This window comes from Chlamydotis macqueenii, chromosome 1 (genome assembly GCF_036417535.1).
Source record: "Chlamydotis macqueenii isolate bChlMac1 chromosome 1, bChlMac1.mat, whole genome shotgun sequence".
In the NCBI taxonomy this organism is placed as follows: Eukaryota; Metazoa; Chordata; class Aves; order Otidiformes; family Otididae; genus Chlamydotis; species Chlamydotis macqueenii.
In genome coordinates, this window is record NC_141556.1 from 64,664,364 (window position 1) to 64,690,636 (window position 26,273).

The 26,273-nt window shown below is 39.7% G+C and overlaps 1 protein-coding gene across 2 annotated transcripts in view; it reads left to right on the top strand.

Moving 5' to 3' along the window:
- The window catches only part of DGKI (diacylglycerol kinase iota), a 224,958-nt gene that overhangs the window by 153,429 nt on the left and 45,256 nt on the right, over positions 1–26,273 (top strand). For both annotated transcript variants that reach the window (XM_086740487.1, XM_086741315.1), the window contains 6 exons: positions 9,947–10,026; positions 11,858–11,902; positions 16,955–17,024; positions 18,524–18,564; positions 20,132–20,259; positions 20,820–20,945. In XM_086740487.1, coding sequence (XP_086596613.1) covers positions 9,947–10,026; positions 11,858–11,902; positions 16,955–17,024; positions 18,524–18,564; positions 20,132–20,259; positions 20,820–20,945 — 490 coding nt within the window. The remainder of the gene's footprint in view (positions 1–9,946; positions 10,027–11,857; positions 11,903–16,954; positions 17,025–18,523; positions 18,565–20,131; positions 20,260–20,819; positions 20,946–26,273) is intronic.

The following is a 26,273-nucleotide window of genomic DNA, read 5'->3' on the forward strand; positions in this document are numbered from 1 at the left end:
TGTTTCTCTTTCAATCCTCTAGTCCCACTCCTCCTTATTCTCCCAGATCACCAGCTCTCCTTCCAACAAAACAACTGAAATGGCTTAAATTCTACCATAGGTCCTGACAGCTTTTTCTGACATTTCTGTTAGAGGATTTTGGTCATAATTAAAGCAATCAAAGTCTTCATCACTGGACTGAGAAGAATTTTAACATGATGAGGATTATGGCTCACTGGAGAGGAATTTGCTTTAAGTTTAAAACGAGAGTTTGACCTTGAGTAGACTTCAGGCCATATTGAATCTGCATCTATCCAACCCTCTCAGAAACAATCTGGTTCACTTGATGGTTCATTCTGTGGTTTCCCATCTGAGGAGAACTATCCTCATCCCTCCTCACTGTGGATGTAAATTTTTGTATGTATATTCAGTGTATATTATGTAGTCCTTAAGAACTATTTGCATGTTCTGACACAAAAAAAATACAACTTTACACACTGTTGTTACTGCAGTTCTAATCTGCAAAAAACCTTAATTATAACATTATAAAAATGACAGAGAATGACCTAGAAACTCTGACATTTGGTTTTAGATTACACATGCATTTGATCACTTGCTGGATGAGTAGTTAAGAGGTTTTCATTCAAAAAGCAGATCTTTGTCCATCAAGAATTAAAATTATTTCTTTCAGGCATTGGGAGGCCATTTGCAGTAACACCGTTTTGTCTCTCTTTCAAGTTGCTTCATTACCAGCATAATAATATAGCATAACTGGATTGGAGATGTTTTTCATGAAGTTATTTTTCCTATCTGTCCTCCTTTAGTGGTCTCAGTAATGCTTGTGCATTACTGTTTTTACATTAAAGTATGAGAAAGTGAATAATATCCCCATAACCTAAAATAAATCAGAAAAAGATACCTCACCCTTTACAGTTACTAGGAATCCCCTGTATAAGAATATATAAATTACAGCACACACCAATGGTCAGTAACCTACTTCTCTGGACATGTAGCTTAAGTGTTTCCTATCAGAATTGTCCAACCTTTAGTTTTCAGGAGGCTGATATTGATTTGATGACTTCTGGGTGATGCTAATTACGACTGAAGGAAATTCTGTGCGGGAAGAGAAGCAATCTCTAAACAGTTAGAAACCAAACCATTTTAAACATTCTAGCAAGGTCCTTGAATTCCATGAAGTAAAAAAATAGAAATTCCCTGTGGTTTGCTGAGCACAGACCTAGCGTCTCAGTTTTCCTGTGGTTTACTGCAAGATGCTTGCATCTCTTCTGGAAACTGAGGCATAGCCAGTCAGCAAGCTGCATGGTTACACTTGAGAACTACATAACTTAAGTTTTTATGGCGAAGGAAGCTGGAAAAATCACATAAATCTTCAGTTTAAGAAGAGCAGATAGCCATTTTAATTGTATTTCTGACATAGCTAATTGGATACATTTTAAATTATTTTCTGGTGGCAGGTCTATGGATTGTTGCCTGCCTGGCACTATCATAGGCTAAATGATTGTATGAAATAAGCGTGCTGACTTCGTCATCAGCAAATCATTTCGTGGAGCAGTGCCACTAAAAGTTACCTGGCTTAAAGGAGGAGGAGGAGGGAAGTGCTGAGGGAGAAGTGACTCTCCTTTCTGTACCAAAGCGATCATGGAAGGGACGAAATGGAAATAAATTTCTGTGGCAGGTGAATAAATGAAATTTTGCCAATCTGGATTAAAAATTTAAATGCAGATAGTACTCGTGCACTAGCAAAATACAAAAGCACTTGTATTGGGCCTTGTTTCTACAATAGTGTTTCTAGAAGGCCTGTTACTGTCAGTGGGGTTAACTTCCTTCAGCACAACTGTAGTTCTCAGGTGTTGCCTCGCTAGATGCTTGCAAGAGACTCAATTTATGTATCTGTCCAGGCTTTGATGGAATAACTACAACTGAATTCCAGAATACTATGCTTACTAACCATTCTCTACCCACAAGGATTAAAAGGGCTTATACCTCCCTAAAGTATCTGAAAACTAAACCAGAATCTCACAGCAATCTGAACAGGAAAAGGAAGCCAGTTAATAATGAGTAACGCTGTTATCCCTGAAGGAAAAATAGCAAAGAAGCTGTTATGGTTTTTGCCTGTTACATGTCTCCATAATAGAGTTTTGAAAGCTGACATCAGTGTAATAATGTGGATCATTTTAACTCACAGTAAATACATTTCACTCACCTTGTTTGCTTGAAATACTAATTTGATTCTGTCAACTACTTCATCTAAAATTGCACTTCTCGACATATAACAACTCATCATACAAACTATTCCATGAAGATTAATCTTCACTCTGCTGGAGGTAGACACCTCATTTTGAAAACCTCCTGAGCAATTAAAGAATGTCATTTTGTCCTCTGAAGGGCACGAATGTTCTTAGCCCATTCTCCTTCTGTGGCTTTGTACTTTTCTTGTCACTGCAGCTGGCATTTAACCAAGATGCTGTTTCTGAATTGCCCCTTTCTTCCCTCCCCATGCTCGTTCTCTTCGCCTTCATTCTCTCTTCTGTCAGCATCTCAGTATTGTCTGTGGGATGACTGATGATGGTACAGAGGATGCTTATTGATCCTTCAGTGAGGAGGAGTGAATGCTTCCGTGCACTCTTTTAAGAAAGGGTTGGCATTTTATGGTATTATATGTTGGCATTTTAGTTCTGTTGTAATGTTCTTTGCTGCAAATGTAGCTGTATTCTCCAACACCTCCGTATGCATGCTCCAAGCACTTATCATCCTAGTCACTAACTTCACCACCTTCTGCCCAATATCATAGTTGTACATTACATGACCATAACCAAGACTAGCATATTCAAAAAGTGAGTTGGATTGATGTTTCTAGATGGACAGAACTTAATTCTCTCTCTTGCCTGCATATCTTCTGTGCAGTCTCTCTGATTTTCTGTTATTGCAGGAAAATGTGATCCAAAGCAGTATTGTGGGGGAACAAATGAGTTATTTTTAAAGTAGCAAAATCAATCTGTTTATGACATCCTATTTTCCCCTTTCTAATGTTACTAAAAAATTCCTGACAATAGAGGTAATTATAATTTTAAAAAAAGAAACTAATTATATATTAAAAAAAAATCAACAACGAACAAACCAAACATAAAACAGTCAGTGACTAAGTGGTCTTCAATCTTTCTTAGTCCTTCCTGTCAACACTATTGTAGGTTTGCGCCATGAAGATGGAACGGTGAAATAGCTCATGATCAGCAGTAACTACACAGTTTTGGGTTTTAATTGAATATGCCAGTTCTTAGTGCTTTTAACTTGTTGTTTTGTATGCCATAACTATGGAGAACAATCTCAGTTTGCTCAATACCACTAAGATTAAGGAGGAATCATACCCGACTGCAGTGGTGGCAGTATCAGAAATAACTCTCAGCTCTGTAACAGCTCTGGGTCTCCCACGCTGTCTATGACACAGAGGCAGCTGTTCCTTATCTCCTCTGAAGTAAAATGGCCTATTAGATTAAAAAGCCGATTTTGAAGAAAATTTAGTTCTGTTTATATAACAATTTAACTATCTCTAATCTAACAATCCTTTTCTCTGCAGCCTCTTTGTTTTGTTTGTGTGTGAAGAGAGTAGGAAGTTGTGTAACATGATGTGATGTTAACCTCGAATTCTTGTCTCTCTCTGATTATATCTAGCCAGGTCTCTATAATGCATGTGTCCTTGCCTTTAATTTCTGTGGGTCATCTAAGGGTTTGGGGTCATCCTAGGAGCTCTTATCAGGTACATGGAGTGACAAGCTTGTGAGTCATTTGGGATGTGTACATGTACAGAGATACTGTACCTTCCTCATACCAGCAACGCATTTACCACAGTTTGAGAATCCTTGAACTATGACTCTTTAAAGCTCAGGGATATGGCAGGTGAAATTAATTTGGGCTCTATTTCATGTGATTTTGAGCAAATAGCTAAATAAGAAAAGGTCAGTACTGAGGACTTGGTATTTACATCCTGAATATCCATAATGTAAAGGGCAGAGGGAAGCAGAGGATTTCCTACTAGATGGTATGATGAGGGAAACCTGAAATAGCAGATGGAATCAGGACAGGGGCAATTAGCCACTGAAGGAAATGTGCTCATTTCGGCAAGCAACTTTGATCTGGAAGGATTTAGGTGAGATGGGTTGTGTAGCTACAAACCTTCCCTTCCGTCCTGTAAAAGAAGCACCAATGTCCATTTATTTCTCAGGAGGACTCTTAGGGACATGGTGGCTTACCTGTAGAAGCTTTGTAAAAGGCAGCATTACCTACAGACTGTCTGCTAAATTTTACTGTGCATAAAAGTTACTGCCTTGTTCTAACAACTTTATTTTCTCAATATGTGTTGTGTAGACATTAGTTAATTCATAGATTTCTCTGTCACAGTGGTTGAATAAGATCGGAAATTGAGAGGGTTTGATGAGTTGCCTGAAGTCACCCAGCAAGATGAAACCAAGAGGGTTAGAAGTCAGTAGTGAGTTAAATATTGGAAACTCTGCTGCCACTGTGCTCCCAGATTCTCATGCTGATGTGTACAGATGCAAACCACTGATAAATGTTTGTAACTGAAACAGAAATGACAAAACCAAAGAGAAAGTTGCCAAAGGCACTGCTTATGTCAAAAGGAATATCTCTTTTTGCCTTTTGATGGATGAGACCTTGCAGGCTTTGTTCAGGCAGCACAATGAATTACATTTCTCACTTTGACTGACACCCATACAGGTGCGTGCACATTCAAAGATTAAAAAGACACAAGAGTCCAACAGAAGAAAAAACAGGACGTAGTCGGATAATTAAAGGCAGTAGCACAATGAATATGCACACAGGTGCTGAAGTAGACACCTTTAGTCTTGGCTTTTTCTAACTTTGAGCTCTTGATTTTGTAGTCATAGTAAAATTCATTTAACAGGTTGTGCCATTGTCTGGGTTTGTGGAAAGGAATAAATCCAAACCATTGAAATCTCATCTTATATCATTGAGTTATAGAATCATAGAATGATTTGACTGGGAAAGGACCTTTAAAGATCACCTAGCTCCAAACTCCTGCAAGAAGCAGGGATATATTCCACTAGATCAGGTTGCTCAAAGCCCCGCCCAACCTGGCCTTAAACACTTCCAGGGATGGGGTATCAACACCTTCTCTGGGCAACCTGTTCCAGTGTCTCACCACCCTCATTGTAAAGAATTTATTTCTTATGTCTAATCTAAATCTACCCTCTCTTGACACCATATGGGGCATTGTCACCTGTAAGTTTGCAGTCTCCTTTAAACTAGAAGAGATGGGCAGTATTCCAAACAGACATGAATATATATTTACCCTAGAGGAGTGGGGAAGCACAATAGTACGAAGTTCTATTTCAGACTTTCCAGAAACTCATGCTATAGTATAAAGTTTTTGTGAGATTTCTCTGTGAATGTTCTGCTTCTCCTGTTTCCTTTTCTTATCACTTTTTGGATTCAATTTCCTCTATACCTTTTCAGTCCTGGTTGTCCCCCTTGGCTATCTCATCCCACACACATCCTTCCTGCGTGTCTTAGTCTGTTTCTGCAGATGTCACAGCTCAGGTTCCTGTTCTTTTTCTTAATCCTAAACTCTTATTCATTGTTCTGCCAGACCTCTTCTTTCACCTCTTAGTCCCAAAACCCATTTCCTGCCAATTCCCAACTCTTCATATTTTTCTTTCTATAACCTGTTCCCTTCTGTGTGGTGTTTGGGACTGTGAAGTTCTCTCTTCATTTGACTTAGCCAGCTTCTTCCTTTTTGTGGCAGGCTATTGGAGAATTCACTGAGAGCCTGGAGGGGATGACCACCTTCTCAAATGTGGTGTGGTTTAGTCTGATAACCTCCACTGTTTTTTACCTCCTGACATGTGAGGATTTTAAGAGTAGACCACTAGTACTAAGGAAACTAGCAACCGACGAACTGAAGGAGGCTTAGGTTTTGTCAGTATAACAAACAAAAGGGATCTGAAGAGACATATGGCTTAGATTCGTGTGGTAAGAAAATCCTTTTGTACAAACTTAGTTGTATTAAAACCATACTGGGAGAGCCAAACCTCTTAAGATAAATATCTGAATATTTTAGAATTCTCTCCCAAGAATTTAAGTTGGTCCTTCACTTTTCTAATATCAGTGGAAACCCCTCAGGAAAATGACATTCTTATAACATCTTCAGTAGTGAGGTACCTTTATTTGCTACATTAAACATTTACAGCCCAATGTATAATCTCCCCCGTCCCCTGAGGTATGTTAGACTCAGAATGAGTTTTCCTGGCATTTGCATCTGCCTTAATGATCTATCTGGAGGCTGTTTTGTTTGGGATTTGAGTGGGTTAATCATGGTGTTTAGATCACAAATTGAATCCTTTCATAACAGTAAGTGGGGAAGTCAATTGAATTTTATTTTTTTTCTTCATGGTACCATATGCAGTATATTCAAGCTTCTTCCATTTGGGTCCTCCGTACTGTTAAAGAGTTCACTAGCTTTAGGTATTCAGCATAATGGGCAGTTAATAGATGGAAGATTTATTCTTTGTTTATAAATTCCATAGCTAATTTCATGAGGACTTAGGAAATCACTGCTAATCTTGCAGTTAATTGGAGCATCATGCTAGTCATACTGCTGCGTCTACTCAACCCTCCTCCTGCTGATATTTGAATTTGGTTAGTGTTGCTAGCAACAAAAAGCTTTCCACAGTACTGGTTCAGAATATGAAACAACTGTCTGCCTGACTCATCACCTGGGGTTCTTGCAGTGCTGCTCGTCACTGCAGCGTTAGAGGCTGTATCCACAGCTCCCTGGACAAAGTCCTTTTCATCATTCAGGGAGCACAAAGAAACTGGGAACTGGATGCAAGTGGCCAGAAGAGCAGGCGCCTTGGGAGAAAAATGTCTGGCGTATGAATACTGTGGCTTGGCTCATGATCTGAGACGATCCCTTATTTTTTGCATATTCCCATGTGTGGATAGAGCCATATATTCACATGAGTGGACAGTGTGTAGGTGTACGGGGAAAGTTGCTCCGCAGTGCCTGTGCTCTTAATGTGAGACTTTGTCCTCCCATCCCTCACCTGGCATATCTAGCAATCACTGTGTCCCACAGCAATGTTCTGTACTGTCCACATCCTCATCCACACAGGGCTATTCAGGAAAGGTAGAAGCTCCTTTATTCCTGGATTAAAATGCCCACAATAATATTGAATACCATGCATGTTAACTTTATGCCTTTAACTGATTTATCATAACTTAACTCATTTTGCCCTTATTGCACAGCATTGCCCTATTTTTAGAGTAAGCAACAATCCCATAGTTTCAATCTCATTATCAATCATTAAGGATTTTATTTTGTTTCCAAACAGCAGCTATTGTGAAGCACTTTGAAAATCTTGGCTGCACGGTGGTTTAAGAAAAAATGAGGGCTGGGAACCTTTTCCTTGCTGGAAGCCAAATGGGTCTTGCAAAAAATCGCAAACAAAAAACCCTTTGGCAAGCAAAATTTTAGCATATACTGTAGTGTTTTTCAGTTTTTTAGATGGGCATGAACCATATGGAATGGCACAATTTGAGACCTGCCTCGCACACCTTATCCCTTAGCTAGCTTTTGACCCCAAAAGCCATAGGTCATGCTAATTCAGAATTTCCAGGTAGCAAAAGCTGCACATTTCTTTTTAAGGACAAAGTCACCCAGCCCGGAATTCTAGAATTGTTCTATGACCACCAAGAATAAATGGGACGTGATTTAATTAAATCTGTGAATATTTACTTTCTTCTTCACTCCTTAGATGAGGCCCATAAATGTAACCATTAAGCTAGCTATTGCATATTAGTGTTTTGTTTTCAGACATTTTGCTGGATTTCTTTAGAGTTCCAGATTTTCATAAGGTCCTTCTCTTTTGGGCTGTCAGGAATGGTGATAGTTAAGGATTTCAATTCTGTGTTAGTTGCCTTGTTTCGGCAGGTTAAAGCTCGGGTCCCCATTAAGTGCATCTACTCTTCCATGAAGGAAGGAATTCAATAGAAAAGAGACAAAATCTGTGGCGACAGTTTATGAGCCAGTGGTGTAGCTCCCTAGTGCTCTGTAGCTATCGGAGGTGTAGTCATGTCTGCTGCAATTCACTTTTTAGTGCTATAAATGAATTTAACAAATGCTTCTTTCAGTAAGGGCTGCAGAGGGATCTGCTGAATTGAAACTAGATGGGTATTAAGTACTCTCTGCAAAGAGCTTAAGGGTCTCCTGTCAGAGCAGGTTAAGCAATAATAAACACTAAGCAAAGAGAATCAGTCTGTAACGCAGAGCATCGGAGAGCGTGAAGCAAACCTCGTGATTGACCTTCCTTCCACTTGTTTGTCTCTCAGTCTCTATTCTGTAATGAAAAAAATCTGGGGGGTCACAATGAGCACTGTTCCCTTCTGGCCTTTCTGAAAATGTGCAGGTGGATTGGCATCACTATGGGATGTCAGTGTTGCTTCAGGAGAAGCAAGAGCTCTTCTCTTCTTCCCTAGTCTTCCTGCCTATCCCTTCTTTATGTTCTTATTTCTCCCTCCAGCTTTTTTTTTCCCTGCTCCTGGTTCTCCTGGGTTCAGAGCTGTTCTGCTGGTCAAATTGCTTTCCAGACATGATGCTGGCAGCATTGCTGATGTGTCCGCAGAGTCCTGTGCTGGACTCTGAGGCCTGTGATGACCTTGACTGCCATGGGTGGTCTCCTACTCTCCTCCCTGGCACCACTGAGCTTCTCTTTGTGCTTCTGTCCTTGGTGGGCCACAAAAATATAAGCCACCTTCCCTGTTATCTTTTAGCACTGTCTTGTTCTGCTATAAGAATGAAGAGCTTTGTGGTAGATAAACATCTCTCCCTCTAAATCAACTTCATTTGAATGACAAGAGGGGCTGCAGCACAGTTGTTTTTTCTATTTATCTCAAAACTGTCAGTAACTCTGTATTGCTTCTTGTTATCCAGTTACTAAAATTGTTTATGAGTTGATATTCTGTTCTCCTTCTGGAATACTTCAGATGAGGATTTAAATCTCTCTCCTTCTGCTCCTCTACTTTTTGGGGCCATTGTTTGATTAAAGACCCTCTAGGGAGAAAAAAAAAAACTTCTTTCAGTGATTCTGTTTTAGAAAATCAAGTACTCAAGAGTTTTCACTTGTTTCTTTTTATTTAATGAGATACTAGTAGGTAGCTCTCTCGGTACCTTCCTTGTGGGCTCATATATACTTTTATCCTCTTTTATTATTTCTGTGTGGGATTTTTTTTTGGTTTGGATTTTTTTTTTTTTAGCTGCAAGAACAGAATGGCTGTGGAAACCTAAATCCCTTGTTACTAAAAGTGCTGCTTTCATCTGAGGAAAATTATTTGCTGTATTTTTAGAAGTTCTCTTTTTTCTCTGAGAAAATATGGAGATATTGCATCAATTTTGTGTGTAGATGAAATAATGCCTATTTTGATTTGAAAGCAGCCTTACATCAAAATAACGTGGTGCTGCACAGTTTTCTCTGAAATCAGGCTGAGGCTTCAAGCCGTGACTTTCATTACATTTAATCGTTTTTGTAGACTCTTAAGAGTTCTGAAAATGAAATATCACTTTCTTATTTCAATGCATAAGAGCACCTCCCTAAACTCTTGTTCTGGGGTATGTTCCTTTCTTTGCAGTTAATAGTTGATGTTGACATTAGACAATGAAGTGCACAATTTAGCTGAATCTATTTTAGCTTCTTTGGCATGACAGACAGTTGAAAACCACAACCTCTGATAATTATAAATGGGTGAAACTAAGGATGAGTAATATGTTCTTGCTTTTAAATGACTGTTAAGATTGAGATAGCAGAAAGCTTTTGTGAGGACATCATTAAAAAAATAACCCGAAGCATATTGCAAATCTTTTAAAGTTCAAGACACTTGAGTTAAAGAGTTTTTTTATTTGTTTTTCATTTTCCAGCCATTCCCCTAGGAATTATAGTTGTACGAGGAGATTGTGACTTGGAGACCTGTCGTATGTACATTGACCGTCTACAAGAGGTGAGGTTTTTGTGAATTCAGGTATCATGTATTAACCTATATTATGCTTCTTTCAGTTCTGAGTTCAGACCTCTAAGAGGTCTAATAGTTGCGACAACCATATATTAAGAGGATTGGAGTTTGCCTACCACTGAAATTCAAAGTTTAGGGTTACGTTATGACAATAAAAGCAAGAGTAGCACTGAAAAATATTTTCTAAGCAGGAAATGAAAAGTCATGCTAACTCCTTTTAAATTATAACAGGATTGACATGGATAGGTGTGTTTACTTCTCCTTGAATTGGAATGGAATACCAGGACTCTCTACGTACTTTGCTGAAATTACACAAATTAGTGATTACAAAGTGTATTATGTAAGGATAAACATAATGATATTCAAGTGGGTCTAATTATGCAAATGTCATTCTCTAATATTGCCACAGAGTAATCTAAGACACCAATAAACACTACAAATATCAACTAGATATTTCCAAATACACTGAAGTTTATGCTCATGCCACTAATAATAGTGTTGCTCTTATTGTCTTGAACATCTTGCCTCACAAGAGTTCATTCTACAATACGGTCTGGGAAATGGAGACTCCAAATGTCCCATTAACCGAGTAATTTTAAATCTATATGCATTTAGTGATAAAACTAATGGATTTTCATTAATATGCTGTCTCTGACTGTTTTTAATCTTTTACTCATATTTTTCAACATTTACAAATTACGTAGGTTTTTAAATAGGTGGTCCTATTTACATAGGAGCTGTGAACCTCACCCCTGCCACTGAACTCTTTGGGAGCCACTGGCTTCAGTGTGGCTTTGAAGCTCTGCACTTGCAGCCTGAATATTTGCCTTAGTATCTCACTGTAGGCTTTCACTTTTTTGCATTTCAGCCAGGATTCCCTTCATCAAATGCACTTCTGAACATTCAGACCTGAGGTGTGGCTATTATTAACAGACATAAAACCTTATTGTAAGGTGACACGTATTTGAGGTATCTGGTGATGGAAAATTACAATGAAATAATTGTGATGATATTCTCAACAGATTTACAAATGTGATCTCAGACTGAACCTAGGCAACTTAATATGAGCAGTATTGGGTGGCAAGCAGTTGTACACCCCTGGAGGAAGCACAACGGGAAGTTCTGGTAGAATTACCCATAGTGTTTGTGGAGGAACTGTGTTTCTCCAACCTTTTGCAGGCTTTGTACTACATTTTTTTCTGGTGTGCTTGATTTGGCTCAGACCGGTTTGCTGGCTTTCTGCACTCTGCCAACTTGCATGCTGACTGGGAAGCTATGGTCTGTAGGCCAGGCTTTTTGGAAGGCTATATAATGAGGTAAAACTGCTTGGCAAAATCTCTATTAAAATAAATAAGATTTCTGAACCCTGCTAAATATCAGGGTCATTCTGATAGAACCTCCCTGACATGAGGTTGTCTTAAAACAGAGAGAACTGCCAATGGTTTTCTTTAGTGTATTAATTATTCAGAAATATTTGCAAAAGGGATTTGTGGATTTTAGCATCATTTATTTAATTTTATTGCAGATATTCTAAATTTAGATATTTTTCATGGAACAAATAGGTCTGTGATATGGTAAAGATCCATTAACTTAACCTCTATATTTTAAAAACAATTTTTTTGACCAAATGCATGCAAATATAAACTTTAAGTGAGCTTTCCATAACTATTCTGTAGTGTGTTTTAATATACTTAAAACCAGTGAGAAAAACCTGCAAAATTATTTGTGTTTGCCCAGCGACTTCAGATAGCAGAACTGTGAACAACTCTTGTTGCTTTAATTTCTTTCATCATCGGCATGTCTTTCATCCTCCTACTAGGACCTACAGTCGGTAACTTCTACTACACAGAGAGTTCATTACCAGGTAAGATAAGTTTTCCTTTTAATATCAGAACAAAAAGAGGCTTAACAATGTGTCCCTGGGACAATCCTTTTCCTTGCAAACCTGATGGAATCATCCTTAATATTAGCACAGCGTGATGATGCAAGTGGTATTGCAATAGCAGTGCCTTGCATATTGAAGTGAATAAGAGAATGTGTCCTGTAGGACAAATGACAAAAGTAAAATTGTTTCTCTGTCTGAGAAACTGAACAATAACATGTTATATTGCATAGCTGTAGTACTAAAGTCTATCACAGAGAAAAAAAGTGTGCTAGCAGGCCTACCCTCATTTAATAATTCTGTACACCACAGTCATCTAGCTCTAGTTTAACATAAACTTCAGAGTAATTTTTTAATCCATTTGGGACACAAATGTGTCTTTTGCATGTGACAAACAGGTTCTAGTTTTAGGTGACTAGTTTTAAAAATTGGTCTCTCTGTGCATTTTACAACTTTATTGTACAAATTATTCAATACAAAACTTGCCTTTACCATTGGAAGTATTGTGCACGAATGCGTATTTTTCTCAGTAAAATATTGCACTGCACAGTGCTTAAATTGGGAGTAAACTCACTCAGACTAACTCTACTGACTCCTGAGCTGGTCTAACATTAGTCTAAAGACCCGACACAAACAATGGTCAATTGACACAGCACCTGGGGTCACAAGAAAAGTTTGCAAAGTGTTGATAGCCTTTGCCCAGATTTAACAATGCTAGTCTTGTTGGCGTCAGGAGGAATGAGTTCACTGAGAAAGCGTACAGAGATCCAGCTGACCCATTGTGATGAACTGGTAGGTAACTTCTTGAGGCTTAATGATTACCTGGGTGATACAGAATTCCAGTTTGGCAAGAATGCCTGTAAATGCACTCAATGCAAAAAGACACTATGAGAAAATGTGATTTGGCATGTTTTCCTGGAGTTGATGCCTTCATGCTAATTCATAGTTTGTTTCTGCATTTCCCTGTCCAATTTTAACCTCATATTTTTGACATTTGTATCAATCATTGCCTTGGAACTGAATTTTAGAGCAGCACTAGTGTCTAGTGAATTGGATTTAAAAAACTGGCATATTATTATTCTATTCCACTCATAAACTAACCTAAGTGGATGCTGACTGCTCCTTGTCAGGAAACTGCCCGAGGTAAAATGAAGAACTAAATCTGCGTGTATGGGGAGGGCCAAAAGAGAGTATGAAATGTCAGAAACAGCCCCATATTTGGCTCTAACATCTGCAGTTATAGCGGTATATAAACTAATTGCCTAGCCATCTCCTCTAGTGCATAACAGTGTGAAATCCCTAACATGTTAACAATATTTTATGATGCTACATTTTGAATGCACTCCCCTCTGTGTTTTCTTTTCACTACTTATTTATCAAGGTTTCTTCAAACACTGGTTTATTCTCAGTGGGTCATTTCTACAAACTGTCTTGTTAGGTTAATTTGAGGTTTGTTCCATGTTTGTTGGTATCCCTCTACATATTACATAAAGAGGAAAAAGCAGGGGATAAAGGGCATGAATAAGGTACTTGAGTTGATGGAACTGTCTTCTTACTTCACTAATAAGGTGTCATGAGTACTTTTAGGTCTCATAAATGCAATTCTCTTGCGTGACTCCTCTGCAGCTCAAAACGTGGAGAGTCAGCAGAAACAAATCAGCAAGCCCAGGTGCAAATAAGAAAAATTAAGCTGGAATTGTTTTTTATTGTTTTGTTTCTCTAATGAGTTTAATGCTTATAAAATGTCATTCTCATGGGCCTGACACTTCCCAAGCTAGTTCTGCAGTTGAACTGTAATGAAGTCTGGTACAGAGCATATAACAATATGCAATTTGTGACTTGAATTTACATTTACTAGCATTATCCCTATCATCGTTTTCCCAGCATTATGTACTCTGATAGGCCTATGAATTTTTACTCATGTCTCGTCTTTGTATCATCTACCTTTTTAGTATGCACTGTTATCTGGATGTTTTCTTCCTTTCATTCTTTGTATCCCAGTCCTCACCTTTCGGCAAATAGTGGGCTAAATATTAAGATACATAAAGCTTTGTGCATGTAGACACATAGACATTAGCAAACCTAGTGGACTTCAGAAAGCCCTTGACTCTTCCACATACACCTCATTTGTGATACAAGCAAACCCAAGCATCCCACAACTCCGTAAGCCCATGTTAGAGAAAGACATAGGTGTATTTTAAGTCTGATGCTTAAACTACTGAGGTATGTCATTTGGTCCCCATGTACAGAAATAGTTCACTTTATGAAATGTTACACTGTTTTTATCTTCATCTCTCCTGTAATGCTCAGAGGTTGGAGGCAAGAACCTGTACATAACAGCAAGGTTTGTGGGATCAAGTAAAATCTGTGAGTCTGAATATGGGAGAGAATTGAGGCTGTTTTATTTTTGTCAGGGTGGCTGTAGATGCAGGCATCATGCATCAAAAGATATATATGTGTATATATATTTAATTTTTTTTTTAGTCAAACAAAGTCTGTAGGTTTCTGCAGTTTCTGTCTTTCAGACAAGATCTGTTGCCAAGACTACAGCCAAACTCTAGGGCACTGAGGAAAGAACAGATGAGTTGTCTGGAGCTGTCTTTGCTTTTCTGACCTGAATAACCGGAAAGAAAAGCCAATAATAGATGGTTCCAATCAATCCCAGAGGGAGGAGCTAATAAGATGAATCTTGCAAAAGCTGTCATGATACCAAGTGAAATTAATAACATTTTGTAGCAGCATCATGCCAGGCACTGATATCCATTCACCTGACTGAGAAATGAGTGTCCATCAAAATGCTACTCATCATCACAGCTGCTTGAAAACAACACGTAGTGCATGCAGGCACTCTGCTGACCAGGAAGGTGGAGAAGCCAAGAACTGTTCTATGAACTTGTGTGTACCTGCACAACATCAGCATGACCTCATTTTTTTTCTCAGGTGACTGAAAAAGTGTCAGATACCTTTATGTAAATCAAAGAGCAATGTCTGACTCTTAACATGTGAGGGCATTACTTGCTCTGTAATCAATTTGGAAATTGTCTTACCCAGTCAGACTGAAATGACAACTTCCTTCAGCGTTCTGAGATTTTGCTGAGGTTGAAGAAAGCAAACTGCATCTTCCCCATGGTCTTACTGACGCATGTCTGAGCAGTCTGGAGAATTGAACTGATGAAAATCCCCCTTTTTTTTTTCTGGTGATATAATCTTTATTATTTTCTTAACTTTTTCTCATGCATGGCTACTCAGATAAGAAGCAGTTTAGAAATATGTCAGATTTGCAAAACAGTAAGATAAATTGCTGAGAAATACCTATTACTTCCCGGTTTTCTTAATGATAAAAACACTAGGCAGTAAAAGCAGAGGAAAATATACAGGGAACTGTGAACCTTTGAGAATCTGTATGAATGCTCCAGATGTGTTCGATACACCATAAACTTTCATTTTAACTCTATGTTGTTTTTTTCTGCACTTTCCTTCTTGTATACAAAGCAGCCTTGCTTTCTTCCTTCAAACCATGCACATGGTGCCAGCTGTCTGATGGAACGATGGGGTTTGTGTCACTTGGAGTCTCTCACTTAGGGCTCCGTGCCTTTCTAAAAGGTCTGCTGTAGCTTAGAATGGAGTGTTGGATCCCTGTGTTATGCTGGGGGTTAAGCCTTCATAGCCCTGTTGTTCCTTCTGGCTGAAAACCCATGATTGTTTGAAATCTCTTTTTGGAACTCACACTTTCAGCCAGCCTTCGTTTTCTGGTTTTGAACCTTCAGACAGCTACTCACTGTGCAATTCCCAGTAGGAAAACCATTTGTCCTGCATCCTGCTGGGCTCCTGTGTGATATTCTGAGAAGTCCCAATGAGATATCATTGTATCTTGGTCTGCTTTCACCTATCTATGCCCATGTTACTAGTATGTCTACGTGTACATTATTCACATTCCGTGCTTTCTGTGCAGAGCAAACACTGTTCTCAAAGACACCTTTCCTCCCCATTCCTTCTACTTTTTCTTTTCTTGCCCTTTGATTTGGTATACCACTCTGTAGTCTGTTGTCTGAAGGAGGGGTGAAGTTTAATCTTGAGCTAGTATGTGACTGCATCTACATTATTTCCAGATGAGCTGATTTTACTGCGTAAGACCTAAATAAGTATGGAATCTCGCTCCCTAGAAATTTTCACTGTGTGCCCGAGACCCATGAAATTGGCTGGCCATCCACTGGCAGCACGAAGTAGACCCGTGACCACCCTTTGCTTTCTGAGATCCCTTTTGCCTCTCCAGCTCAGTGAGAGCTGAAAAAGCAAGAGGCAGCCCGATTGACTCCTTGGTGAGTACAGGGCAGGAAGGTCTTCATTCCTCACCAGTCATTTGGTTTGGTTCCTGAAGTAACATCTGTTGGCTCCCAAGGAGCAGGCCTTTTCAGCCAGAACGGGAACATGCTGATGTAAGATGCAGGCAGTGGTCCCCAGATCTCCACTCTCTGTATTCTGAGTACAGAGGATAATACTTTTTACCTTGATGTGCATTTGAGACACACCAAAGACAGGCAAAGTGGGCAGCTGTTTTGAGTGACAGCTCAGTAGAAGAGGGAACGAGTGTAAAAATACTGAGGTAGAATAAAGGAAGGTGACAGGCACACAAAAAACAAACACAGTAATTAGAGTTCATGGCTGTTGTTTGACACTGATGTCTATCTTTGACCTCTTTCACCTCTCTCTGTTCCTGTGTCCCCACAAATAAGAGGAGGCTGTACAAAGCTGAGAAAGCTGGTTTTGATGCAAAGGTTTTTGATATTGCTGAGCTGAAGGGAAGGGGGTATCTGAGAATATGGCTGAAGCTAATCGTATCAGTTTATTCTTTTCTATATTACAGTCAAACTCTGATATCAGTGAGAAGGAAATGCAGTGGGTTTGGGTTATGTAGATTTTGCACATTGTGCAATCTCAGTAGAGCAAAATTTTAAAAAAGCGGAGATTATAAAATAGTCCTTAGAGAAAAAAAAGCAGTTAATTTTTTTTATGTCATTTCCCTGCCGTATCCAGGACCAGGAAAGCTCTTTCCCCAGAGTACTTTCTGTTCAGAGACTCTCTCCTAGATGGTGCTTCCTAGATGGTAAGTGCATTTCCATTCTCTTGCTCCTAGCATGCTGCTTGCTTCTGGTGTGCATGTGAAGGATAGTGCATCTGAGGGTATTACGATGGAGGGACAACTGTTCCTTCTTGTGACACTGAGCAGGTAAAAAGGAGCTATATCCCCCTTTCCCCTCTGAAAAATGAAACAGGCCCTTCATCTAGCAATTAAAATATCTGCTGTAGCTTTGCCACCCCACGGAGACATGTTCTTCTAAGGGTGGTTAGAGGTTTGGTTTATTAGTGTCTTCGCTGTGATGTGCAGCATTTACTGCATGGCATTGCCTGGACTCCGAGTGCAGCTGGTTGGCAGCACGCTGCTGCTGGTAAGGCTGCGTTCTTCACTCTTATTGCTCTTTAAGTGCTGTAGTGTTTAGGTACTATAGTGTTTAGGTGATGGAAATGCTCCTCCTTTTCCCCATAAGCCTGCACTTATCTAACTCCTTGGAGAGCTGCACTTGTATTTGACCCAGACTTAGTCAAAGCTGATGGCTTAGCTGGGCTTTACATCAGGCTCAGGAGCACTGGAATTAGCAGCTAAAATGGATGGCATCTGCTTCTGCAAAAGCTTCAGCATGGGGAGACTGAAATTTTTATTGTTCTAAAAAAACCACCAATTTTTCCTTGGCAATTTCTGATCACTCTTCCTTGTCTTTCATGAGAGAAATGATAAAAACCATATTGAAAATCTGTTTGGTTTTTCGGAGAAAGCTGGGTGGGTAGATGGATTCAGTTTTTGTCTTTAGGGATTTGATATTCCCTTGCAGTGCCAAAACCTACAATGCTACATCACTGTGTTCTTGTGTCAAAACTCCTGAATGAACAAATCTGATTTCACTGGCCAAACTAAATGCAAAGCAGAAACAAAAAAAATCACATCTGATGAAGCAAATTGTACATTACAAGATGCTTCTGAGTTTAGTAAAATAAATAATTTGGCAGTGACAAGATTAATATTAGGTGCTTTATTTAGTGAATCTCCCCTATTTTCATGTGTTTTTCATGAGTAGCATAAATTTTCCTTCACTGTATTAGTAATTCAGGGTGAATATCTGCAGCCATGCATTCAATTTACAAAGAGCCCAAGCATGTTATTGTTCTTTAGATTCAAAATTTGAATTAATCCTGTTAGACCCATCAATTTCATTTTATGCTTGCTATACTCTCAGCGGGACAATGCAGCTTTTTCTGTCACATATTTTAATGCAACCAATTCTTCTTATAAGCCTGGAATCCATTTTATAAATTTTTAATATTTATTTCAAGTTAATAATTTCAATGAATATTGTTTTATTAAGCCTCACCCGATAGACATATGGACAAAATGAATGAATCGGATTATGTTCTTGTGAAACCACTCTGACTTTACTGGCATAGAGGTTGTCTTACGTGGTGGTGATGTTAGCTCAGCCCATCTTGTCCATGCAGTTCTGCTCAGACCATTTTTCTTCATCATGGCTCTCTTGTTTCTCTGTCTTGCAGCAACTTCTGCTGATCGTTTTTACCGCATTGACAGATCTCAGGTAAATATTTATTTAGTTACTGTTTCTATAGATTTTTTTTAAAAGCTATATAAAATGCAGCTTAAAATGAGTTATCTGGCATTCCTCCTGTGTATTCTAAAATGCCGCTGATGTCTCATGAAAAAATTCTATGCCATTTTTTAGTTGATGTTATTCATATTGTTTCACTGAAGTTTTATATCTGCTGACCATCTACCCTTCTGTTTGCTACCAATTTGATGTACAGACCACAATTTTCTACATTTGTCATCCTTATCAAGTCTTACTAAGTCCATCTGTGTGGCACCAGATTATTTGTCTTTTCACTGATGCTTTTAGTCACCAGAAGTCTTGATCCTGTGTGTGTGACATGGAATAGCTATGGAAATTAAAGTGATGCTACAACCTGAGAATTGTAAACAGAGCTGTATCAAATATTCCCAAGGAACCTCAAAAGAGCGTGTAGCTCCGTTCGATTCAAACCTGTGGTATCAATTTGACAATCTGAATGTATTTTCTAAAAGACTCTTTGAAAATTTTACAAAGCTTTTCATGTTTCTGATTTGTAGCCAGGACAGGCCAATTAGTGGCTCAGCATTAAGTGCAAACTGTTGATTTCACATGCGGTCGTTTGTATCTGGTCCCTCTGAGAACTATGTAAGCTGTTTCTGAATCGTATGAACATATGACTATTTCCTAGCAAAAGCAGCTGGTGGGTTAGTTCAAGCAGAAGGAGCTGTGGCTTTAGTTCAGAGGTCCCAAGTTCAGTGTCGGCATGTAGCCACCATGAGACTTTTTTGCACACAGTCATATAAATGCTTTAATTAAGTTATACTTTAACATTTGGAAAGTAAGGGTGAAGAAGATGCTGCTACAGGTTAAACTGGGCAGTGTGACTCTCGCTTATTCTGCATTTCTTTAATACTTGACTCTGTACAAATGGTCATCTTTCCCTCCTACTCTTTTGCCCTGTGTTTCTGTGAGGAAAAGATCAATATTCCCAGCACACAAATGGTGGGAAGTTTCCTGCCCATTTGCCTGCATAGACAGGCCTACTCACACGCAGAGTTTTTTGAAGCACAGTGAGCCTTCAGTGTCAATAACAAAAAAGAGGGACTGAGAAAGAGAGCTTTGGTAACAGAGATGTGAAACCAGAATGTACAAGCAATGGAGGTCTGGGAGAGTACCCCCAAACAATAAGAATATCTGTGAGCCATCACTGGAAGGGGGACCTTAGATGTTGGTCCTCGGTTTGAAATGGAAACCTCGGCTTTCTGGGCAAATCTCCAGTTTTCAGCTGCATAACGTAGAGTCACTAAGTAGCAGCCTTTTAAGTGTTGCTGTAAGTGTGAAGCTTGCTGGTTGGGAATCTTGTTCGCCCGAAATCAATGAAGTATTGGTGACTCCAGTGGCATTGATTTTAATGTGTGTTTGTGTGTGTGTGCACTTAAATAAATACACAGACAGAGTCCCATGAATGCTCTTCAGAGACGCTAATGTGCATCCAGCTTTCCTATAGCCAGCTGAATGCTCTGAGAGACCAGTGATGCTTCAGGTTCATAATTTGTTCCTCGTATCACTCCAACAGGAACATTTGCACTTTGTGACGGAAATTTCGCAGGACGAGATTTTTATTCTGGACCCAGAGCTGGTAATGTCACAGCAGGTGGGGACCCCACCAGGAATGCCTGATCTGGTAGTGGAGCAGGCCTCTGGGTGAGTGGTGCTGGGATCTGGCTTTCAGTAGCTGTAATAGATTTGGGCGTCTCCTTTTCTGAAGTACTGGGAGATGTGGGAGGGCAGATCTTAGGTGGTGAGCTGGGGACAAGATCAGCTGCAGGCATGGTAATGACAAAAGGATAGTGGAATAACATCTACTCCAGTAATCACCCTGGAGCACACAGGAGGACTTCAGCATCTTTCAGCTTCCTCACATCCCCTGACTGTATCTGCCCTGCCATAAATCTGTATTGATTGAGTTACAAACCCCTTCTCTGTATGGTCAGGGCTCTGATACCACTGTGTAAGGCCCTGCAGCCTTTGGTGCGAAAGAATGATGGTGAGGTGTCTCTGTTTTTTTCTCATCCTCTGGGCAGAGCAGAAATGCTCCTATTCATCTTTAGGAACAGTCTCATACTCGTAGTGAATTAAGCTGTTTTAGCTTACTACGGGCTGAAAAATGCTGGGAACCAGTAAGCATAAGACAGCTTCAAAGTGGAGCACGTGAGGTAATTTCTGAGGGGTGAATGCCTTTCTCTTCCTTCTTCCCTCCCTAGAATATCAGATCGGTGGAACCCTGCGGTTCGAAAGAGGATGCTGAGTGACAGTGGCCTCGGCAAGATTTCCCCACAGTACGAGGTACCTGACAAACAAAAGGACGCCAGCCAGACACATATGCTGCAGTAAGAGCCCTCTGCATTTCTCTGCTTGACGCACTGTCACCATCACCACAGGCAACTCCTAGTGGCTCCTTTAAGCTCAATGAATTGTGCTGACGCGCTGAAATTTCAGAAGTCCTTTTGCTTTTCTCTTTTGCTCCTCTTTTCTGTTTCTTCTTCTTTCTCCATTATTATATGTTCTTGCCTTTGTTTTTTTTTCTCTGTGGCACCCTGCACTCTTAATGAACCTAGATCCAAGTCTCCAAAAGTACATACGTTCTTCTGGAAGCCTGAAGTTCCAGCTACGGGAACCTTCATGGCAACTGGTTATGAGAAGGACTCACCCTTAAGGTAGCTCTGATGCAATGTGGCAAAGCAGAAACCTCTACAATTGCTGCTTACTTTCAAAGTTGTAGGTGATAGTTTTCATATAATCTTGAACCAGAGACATCATTGTAGGTGCAGGATGACTGAACACTGGTTTTGCTGCTGATAATGCCCCCATGTAACAGATTTCTACCACTACAATCCTGTTTGCTGTGTTCAGATTTGTGTAAGAGCATTTCTTGTTCTTGCCTTTTTTAGAAGTGGTTCTCAGCTTTTTGGTCCTTTTGCTTTAGATTTTCAAAACCAGCAGTAGATCCATAATTACTACCAAAGTTTAGATAAGAAGCACCTATCTGAACTCTGTTGCTGGCTTTGAAATATTCTAGTATTTTGGGGTTGTTTTTTTCCCCCCCAAGTACATAATGTATAATTGTTTATATCACTTTTGCTTTATGTTTCTAGTTCTACTGTAACAAGATCCCTTAGGATGGATTTTAAAACTTAGTGTAGAAAAACTAGAAATAGTGACCAGTTGGTCCTTGTTTCAGTTTGTCTTTGTCTTGGATTTGTGTGGAAGGGTGCTGCAGGGTGCCTGCCGAGTTCAGCTCCAGGGTAAATGCAGCACGGATAGGAGGTTGTGTAGCCGTGTGGCTACAAACTGGAAACTTTCCAGCAAACTGTAAACTGCTGGCAGGAGAAGGAATTGTCATGGTAAGAAAGGGAAATCTGGGTAGCACTGCCAGGAGACACTCACCTGGTTTTCTCCCATCACCCTGAGGGATTCTGGATCACTTCTTGTTTTTATGCTTTTTGCAATGTGAAGGATGGTGAATTCAGATTCAGTTTTCCACAAACAGAAATGGCAGGGCATGAAATTTGGAGCTGGCAAAGCTGGGAGAAAAATGATGCTTAGACACTTCTTGGCAGTGTGGTGACAACATGTGGACTAACTTCTTATTGACAAGAGGAATTATTTTTGTTTACATCAGTGTGAGTGGAAATGTTTGCTTACCTGGAACAATTACGTTTGGTAGATTTATTAATTACAAGGAAAGCCATAGCACTACCCAGAGTAAAGTGTACCTGTCACTGCCTGCTATAAGGAGTTGTTTTCTTTATAGCTTCTCTAAACTCTAATTGTTTTGGTTGAAATTTTTCATGGTAAGACTCAGTGTTTGACTGATTCTTTCTCTTTTAGTTAAAACTTTAACGAAAATGTCAGTTGTTTCTGTAGACAGGATTTGTGGGAAATATGCTGCTTCAAATTACCTTCTTTAAAATAAATAAATCCAGCAGTTGTTTCCTCAGGTGTTTTAGTGCTGCTGGTGGAATGAACTTAATTGGAACAAAGTTTTAGAGGCTTGACATTTAATAAAGTGTCAGCGTAATACCAGGGAGATGCCTTTTGCTGTCTTCAGAAAAGTACCCCTGAGTCTGCCCTGCTGATGAGGTTGTTCATGCACTTTGGAGACACCTCAGATTCAAGAGCTTTGCTTTCAAAAGTTTCTGTGTGTACATGCTTACGGAGGAGTTATGCCCCTCTCTGCTTAATCCCGGTTGCATGGATGCCCACTGGACTGAGGGAAAAGGGGCTGCACTGCTCACTGGCTGATCTCCAGTAGCAAGGAGAAAAGGGAAGCAGCAGTCATGGTCAAATGGAGATGGGTCAGGAAAAGGTGGTGTATGGAGAAACAGGGAAAAAAGGTTGCAAGAGCCAAAGGAGTAGAAGCAGAAAGGGAGTGTGCGCAGGAACTTGGAGAGCAGAGTGAGGGGACGGGAGCTGGCAATTAGGAGCACAGGGGACATACGGAAGTCTGGGAAATCAGAATAGTAATAACAAAAAGGAGGAGGACATAAGGTGCAGATAAGAGGTGAGTGAGACAGGTTAGAGGCATGGAGGAAAGGTCTATGATTGCTCTTCTCTAGAATCTGGAGTTCTGGGCTCATGCAGATTATTAATTATACGGGTGGGCAAGCTCTGAAGTATGTTTGCACGCTGCCTCATTTGCTGCCAAGCTGGAAGATGTATAGTAAATGCGGCGGGGGATTGCAGTGGAGAAAACAAGGTATTATTACACTTAAGGCAGCTGAATATTGTTCTGGAGGACTGGCTTCTCCTCTCTATTTCCCCGATAGAATTTCTGAATGATGGAGATTTACAGCAAACTTTTTACAAATGGCCAGTAACAACGGGCTCCTCATTCTGTGCATGTCCACTGTGAAGTAGGATGGGTTCCTGGGAGGCCATTACAAGGAGACTTTGAAAAAGAGTGAAGGGCTGGAAACTGAGAAATAGGTTTTCTGTGTGCCTCAGGTTGTATTACTAAAATTAACGGAAAGTTTGTGCCTGCCTTTCTTTTGACTCTCATTTGCCCAGCTGCAGAATACAGATAATATTGCAACCTCACCTTAGAGGAGCACCGTGAGGGTAAATTTCATGGTCACAAGAAACTTGGATACTATAGGGACACTCTGTCAGAGATGCTTAGGAGAAAATTAATTGGTTTACATTCTATGCACAGTTTTGGTAGTGCGGAATAAATAAATCTCGAGGCTGTGCACTGCATATACAAAATACAAAAGGATATCAAGCAAGTCTCTACTTAAATACTGAGGCAAGAGTCCAGTAGAAGAAAGTAGCAGGTGGCAATGTGATTAAAGGTTGTCAAAATGCTTGAATGCAACAGGTCTGGAGCGTGATGCTCAGATGACATGAGCTCTGGCATTTCCAAGCTTCTGGGTGGTTGACTTCGCAACTTAAAGTCTTCCTAACCCGGCACTTAAAAAAAGTTAGAAAGCACTATTATATTTTGGCAGCTGAAGTAGTTCATGGTTCTTTACAGAGGTTTGTCCCTTTAGAAATTATTTTTCAAATAAAGCTTGTAGAAAGGATTTTAGCAAAATTCCCAAAAGGGAATACGGCAGAATACAGAGGGGACAATTCCTCCTGTACATGGAGTTCTTCTTTTAAGAGTTATCAGTGTCCAGTGTTTTACCTCTAGACGAAATACTGTACAGCACTTCCAACTCGAAGTGCAATATCCTATAACCTGTCACTAGGGCAAGTGATAGGGGACGTACTGTGAGAGAAAGTATCATCAGTTGACCTACTGTTTTCTCAGTGTTCATTTTTCTCCCAAACAAGGGTTGGGAGTGACCCTCCTCTGATGTAAGGAGTAGATGAAACCACAGCTGGCCATAGTATTGCTGCAGGCTGCTTAGAGTGCCTCTGGCATTGCTATATATATATGTGTGTATACAGACTTGTATATGTATATATATAACTTCTTTAAGATGAAGTAATTATTTCTGAGAAGTGAGGAGTGTGGCTAAAAAGACTTCAGTCACTGTAAGTAAGGAAGAAAATATGTGATCTAAAAAGAATTACGATGTTTGGTGTTGCTTTTGATCACAAGCTGCTGGGGTGAAGAGCAATTTGAATGTAATGGTTTTGAGGCAGGGGTCTTTTGGAGATAAAAATATTTATGCTTTTGTCTTTAATTGAGTAAGCTTCATATTGGTTAATTTTCAGGTGGCTTTTGATTGACAGTATTTCATGTTTTGCTCCCTCTCTGATGGCTCTTTGATGTGTGACCAATGTGTGGAGCGGGCAGGACATGAAACAGCGTCTTGATGCATTAACCAGGAGCTAAGGCAGATCGTAGCTTAATAGGAACATTAAATTAGTGTGAACGGTGCATACAAAAAACAACATAAAGACAATTACTTGGACTACTGGTGTTTGATCTTGAAAAAAAAGTGAAGTATTCTGGGCTGACTACACTGAAACATGTAATTGGACTCTTCCTTTGAACATGAATGGGTTCATCATCCTGATTTATCCTATGATCAAATGGTGCAGCTAGATAGGGGTGACCATTCCCTCATAGCCTGCTGTAAGCATTCATTGTTGGCCATGTATTTCTCTTCCTTATAACACGTTTGTCACCCAGTTACGTGATGAGACCTGGAAAATTAAATAAAACAAAAACCACAACAGCATACAAAAATGAAAAGATGACTGTACCTTGGTAGAGGTTTAATCTATATCTTTTTAATTGAAGTCATTAATTTTCCCATTGTTTGGGTAGTAGCAGCCACTCTTCTAGCATCTGTCCAGCGGTGATGGTAATGTCTCTCCAAAGCTGTTAGAGGCGTTGTCTGAATCGAGTGCGTGGCTCGTGAAGGGTGGGCAAAGGTCGGCCAGAATGCCATCTGGTCCTGGGGAGAGGAAGAAAAAATGCCTGCAGGGGCTGGAAGGCGGCTGCAGCCCTCTACGCTAAATAGACATTAATTAGCTAGTAATACCATCCAGGCACTTTGCTTTATGAGGCAATAATATCCTAATTCCTGAGATGGAAGAAGAAAAGGCTGAATGCCAAGTGTTTTAACTCAGCCAGGAGAATCAGATCATTGCCCAGGAAATCACTGTGACAGTACAGACGTTACAAGGTGGGGGTTTTTTTTGTGGTTTTTTTTTGTGTTTTTTTTTTTTTTTTTTTTTAAAGAAAAGTCTTTGTGTGACACAAGGTGAGAAGAGCATTAGGTATATGAATTTGTATGTAGGAAGGGGAAGGGAATACACATGTAGTAAAAGTTAAAAAAATATAAAGAGGTCTCTCTTAGGACTTGAACATGCTGGTCAGAAGCTCTCCAGTAATGGTGAACTTTTAAAATTTTGAAGGTTGGTCAAGACTAAAAATTCAAGTGTTTCCTCTAAGTTCTTGCATTGGCAAACTGAGCATCAGCTCTTAAGTAGTCAGAGTGGTCTGCCCTGGAGTGTTGTGATAGCAAAATCTGAAATAGTTTTCTGCTTCAAATTTATTTCAAGCTGCATTTATAAAATTAAGCCACAAGAGTGAAGTGTGTATGTTTTAACCAGCTATTTGTACACCTGCACAAATTATTTTCCATTATTTTAAATCCCACATGAGGCTTCATGAGTACTCATTGCTTTCAAACAAACCTCATTTGTGTGAAGGCATAAATCACAATCTCACCTTCACTATATATTCCTGTGTGGTC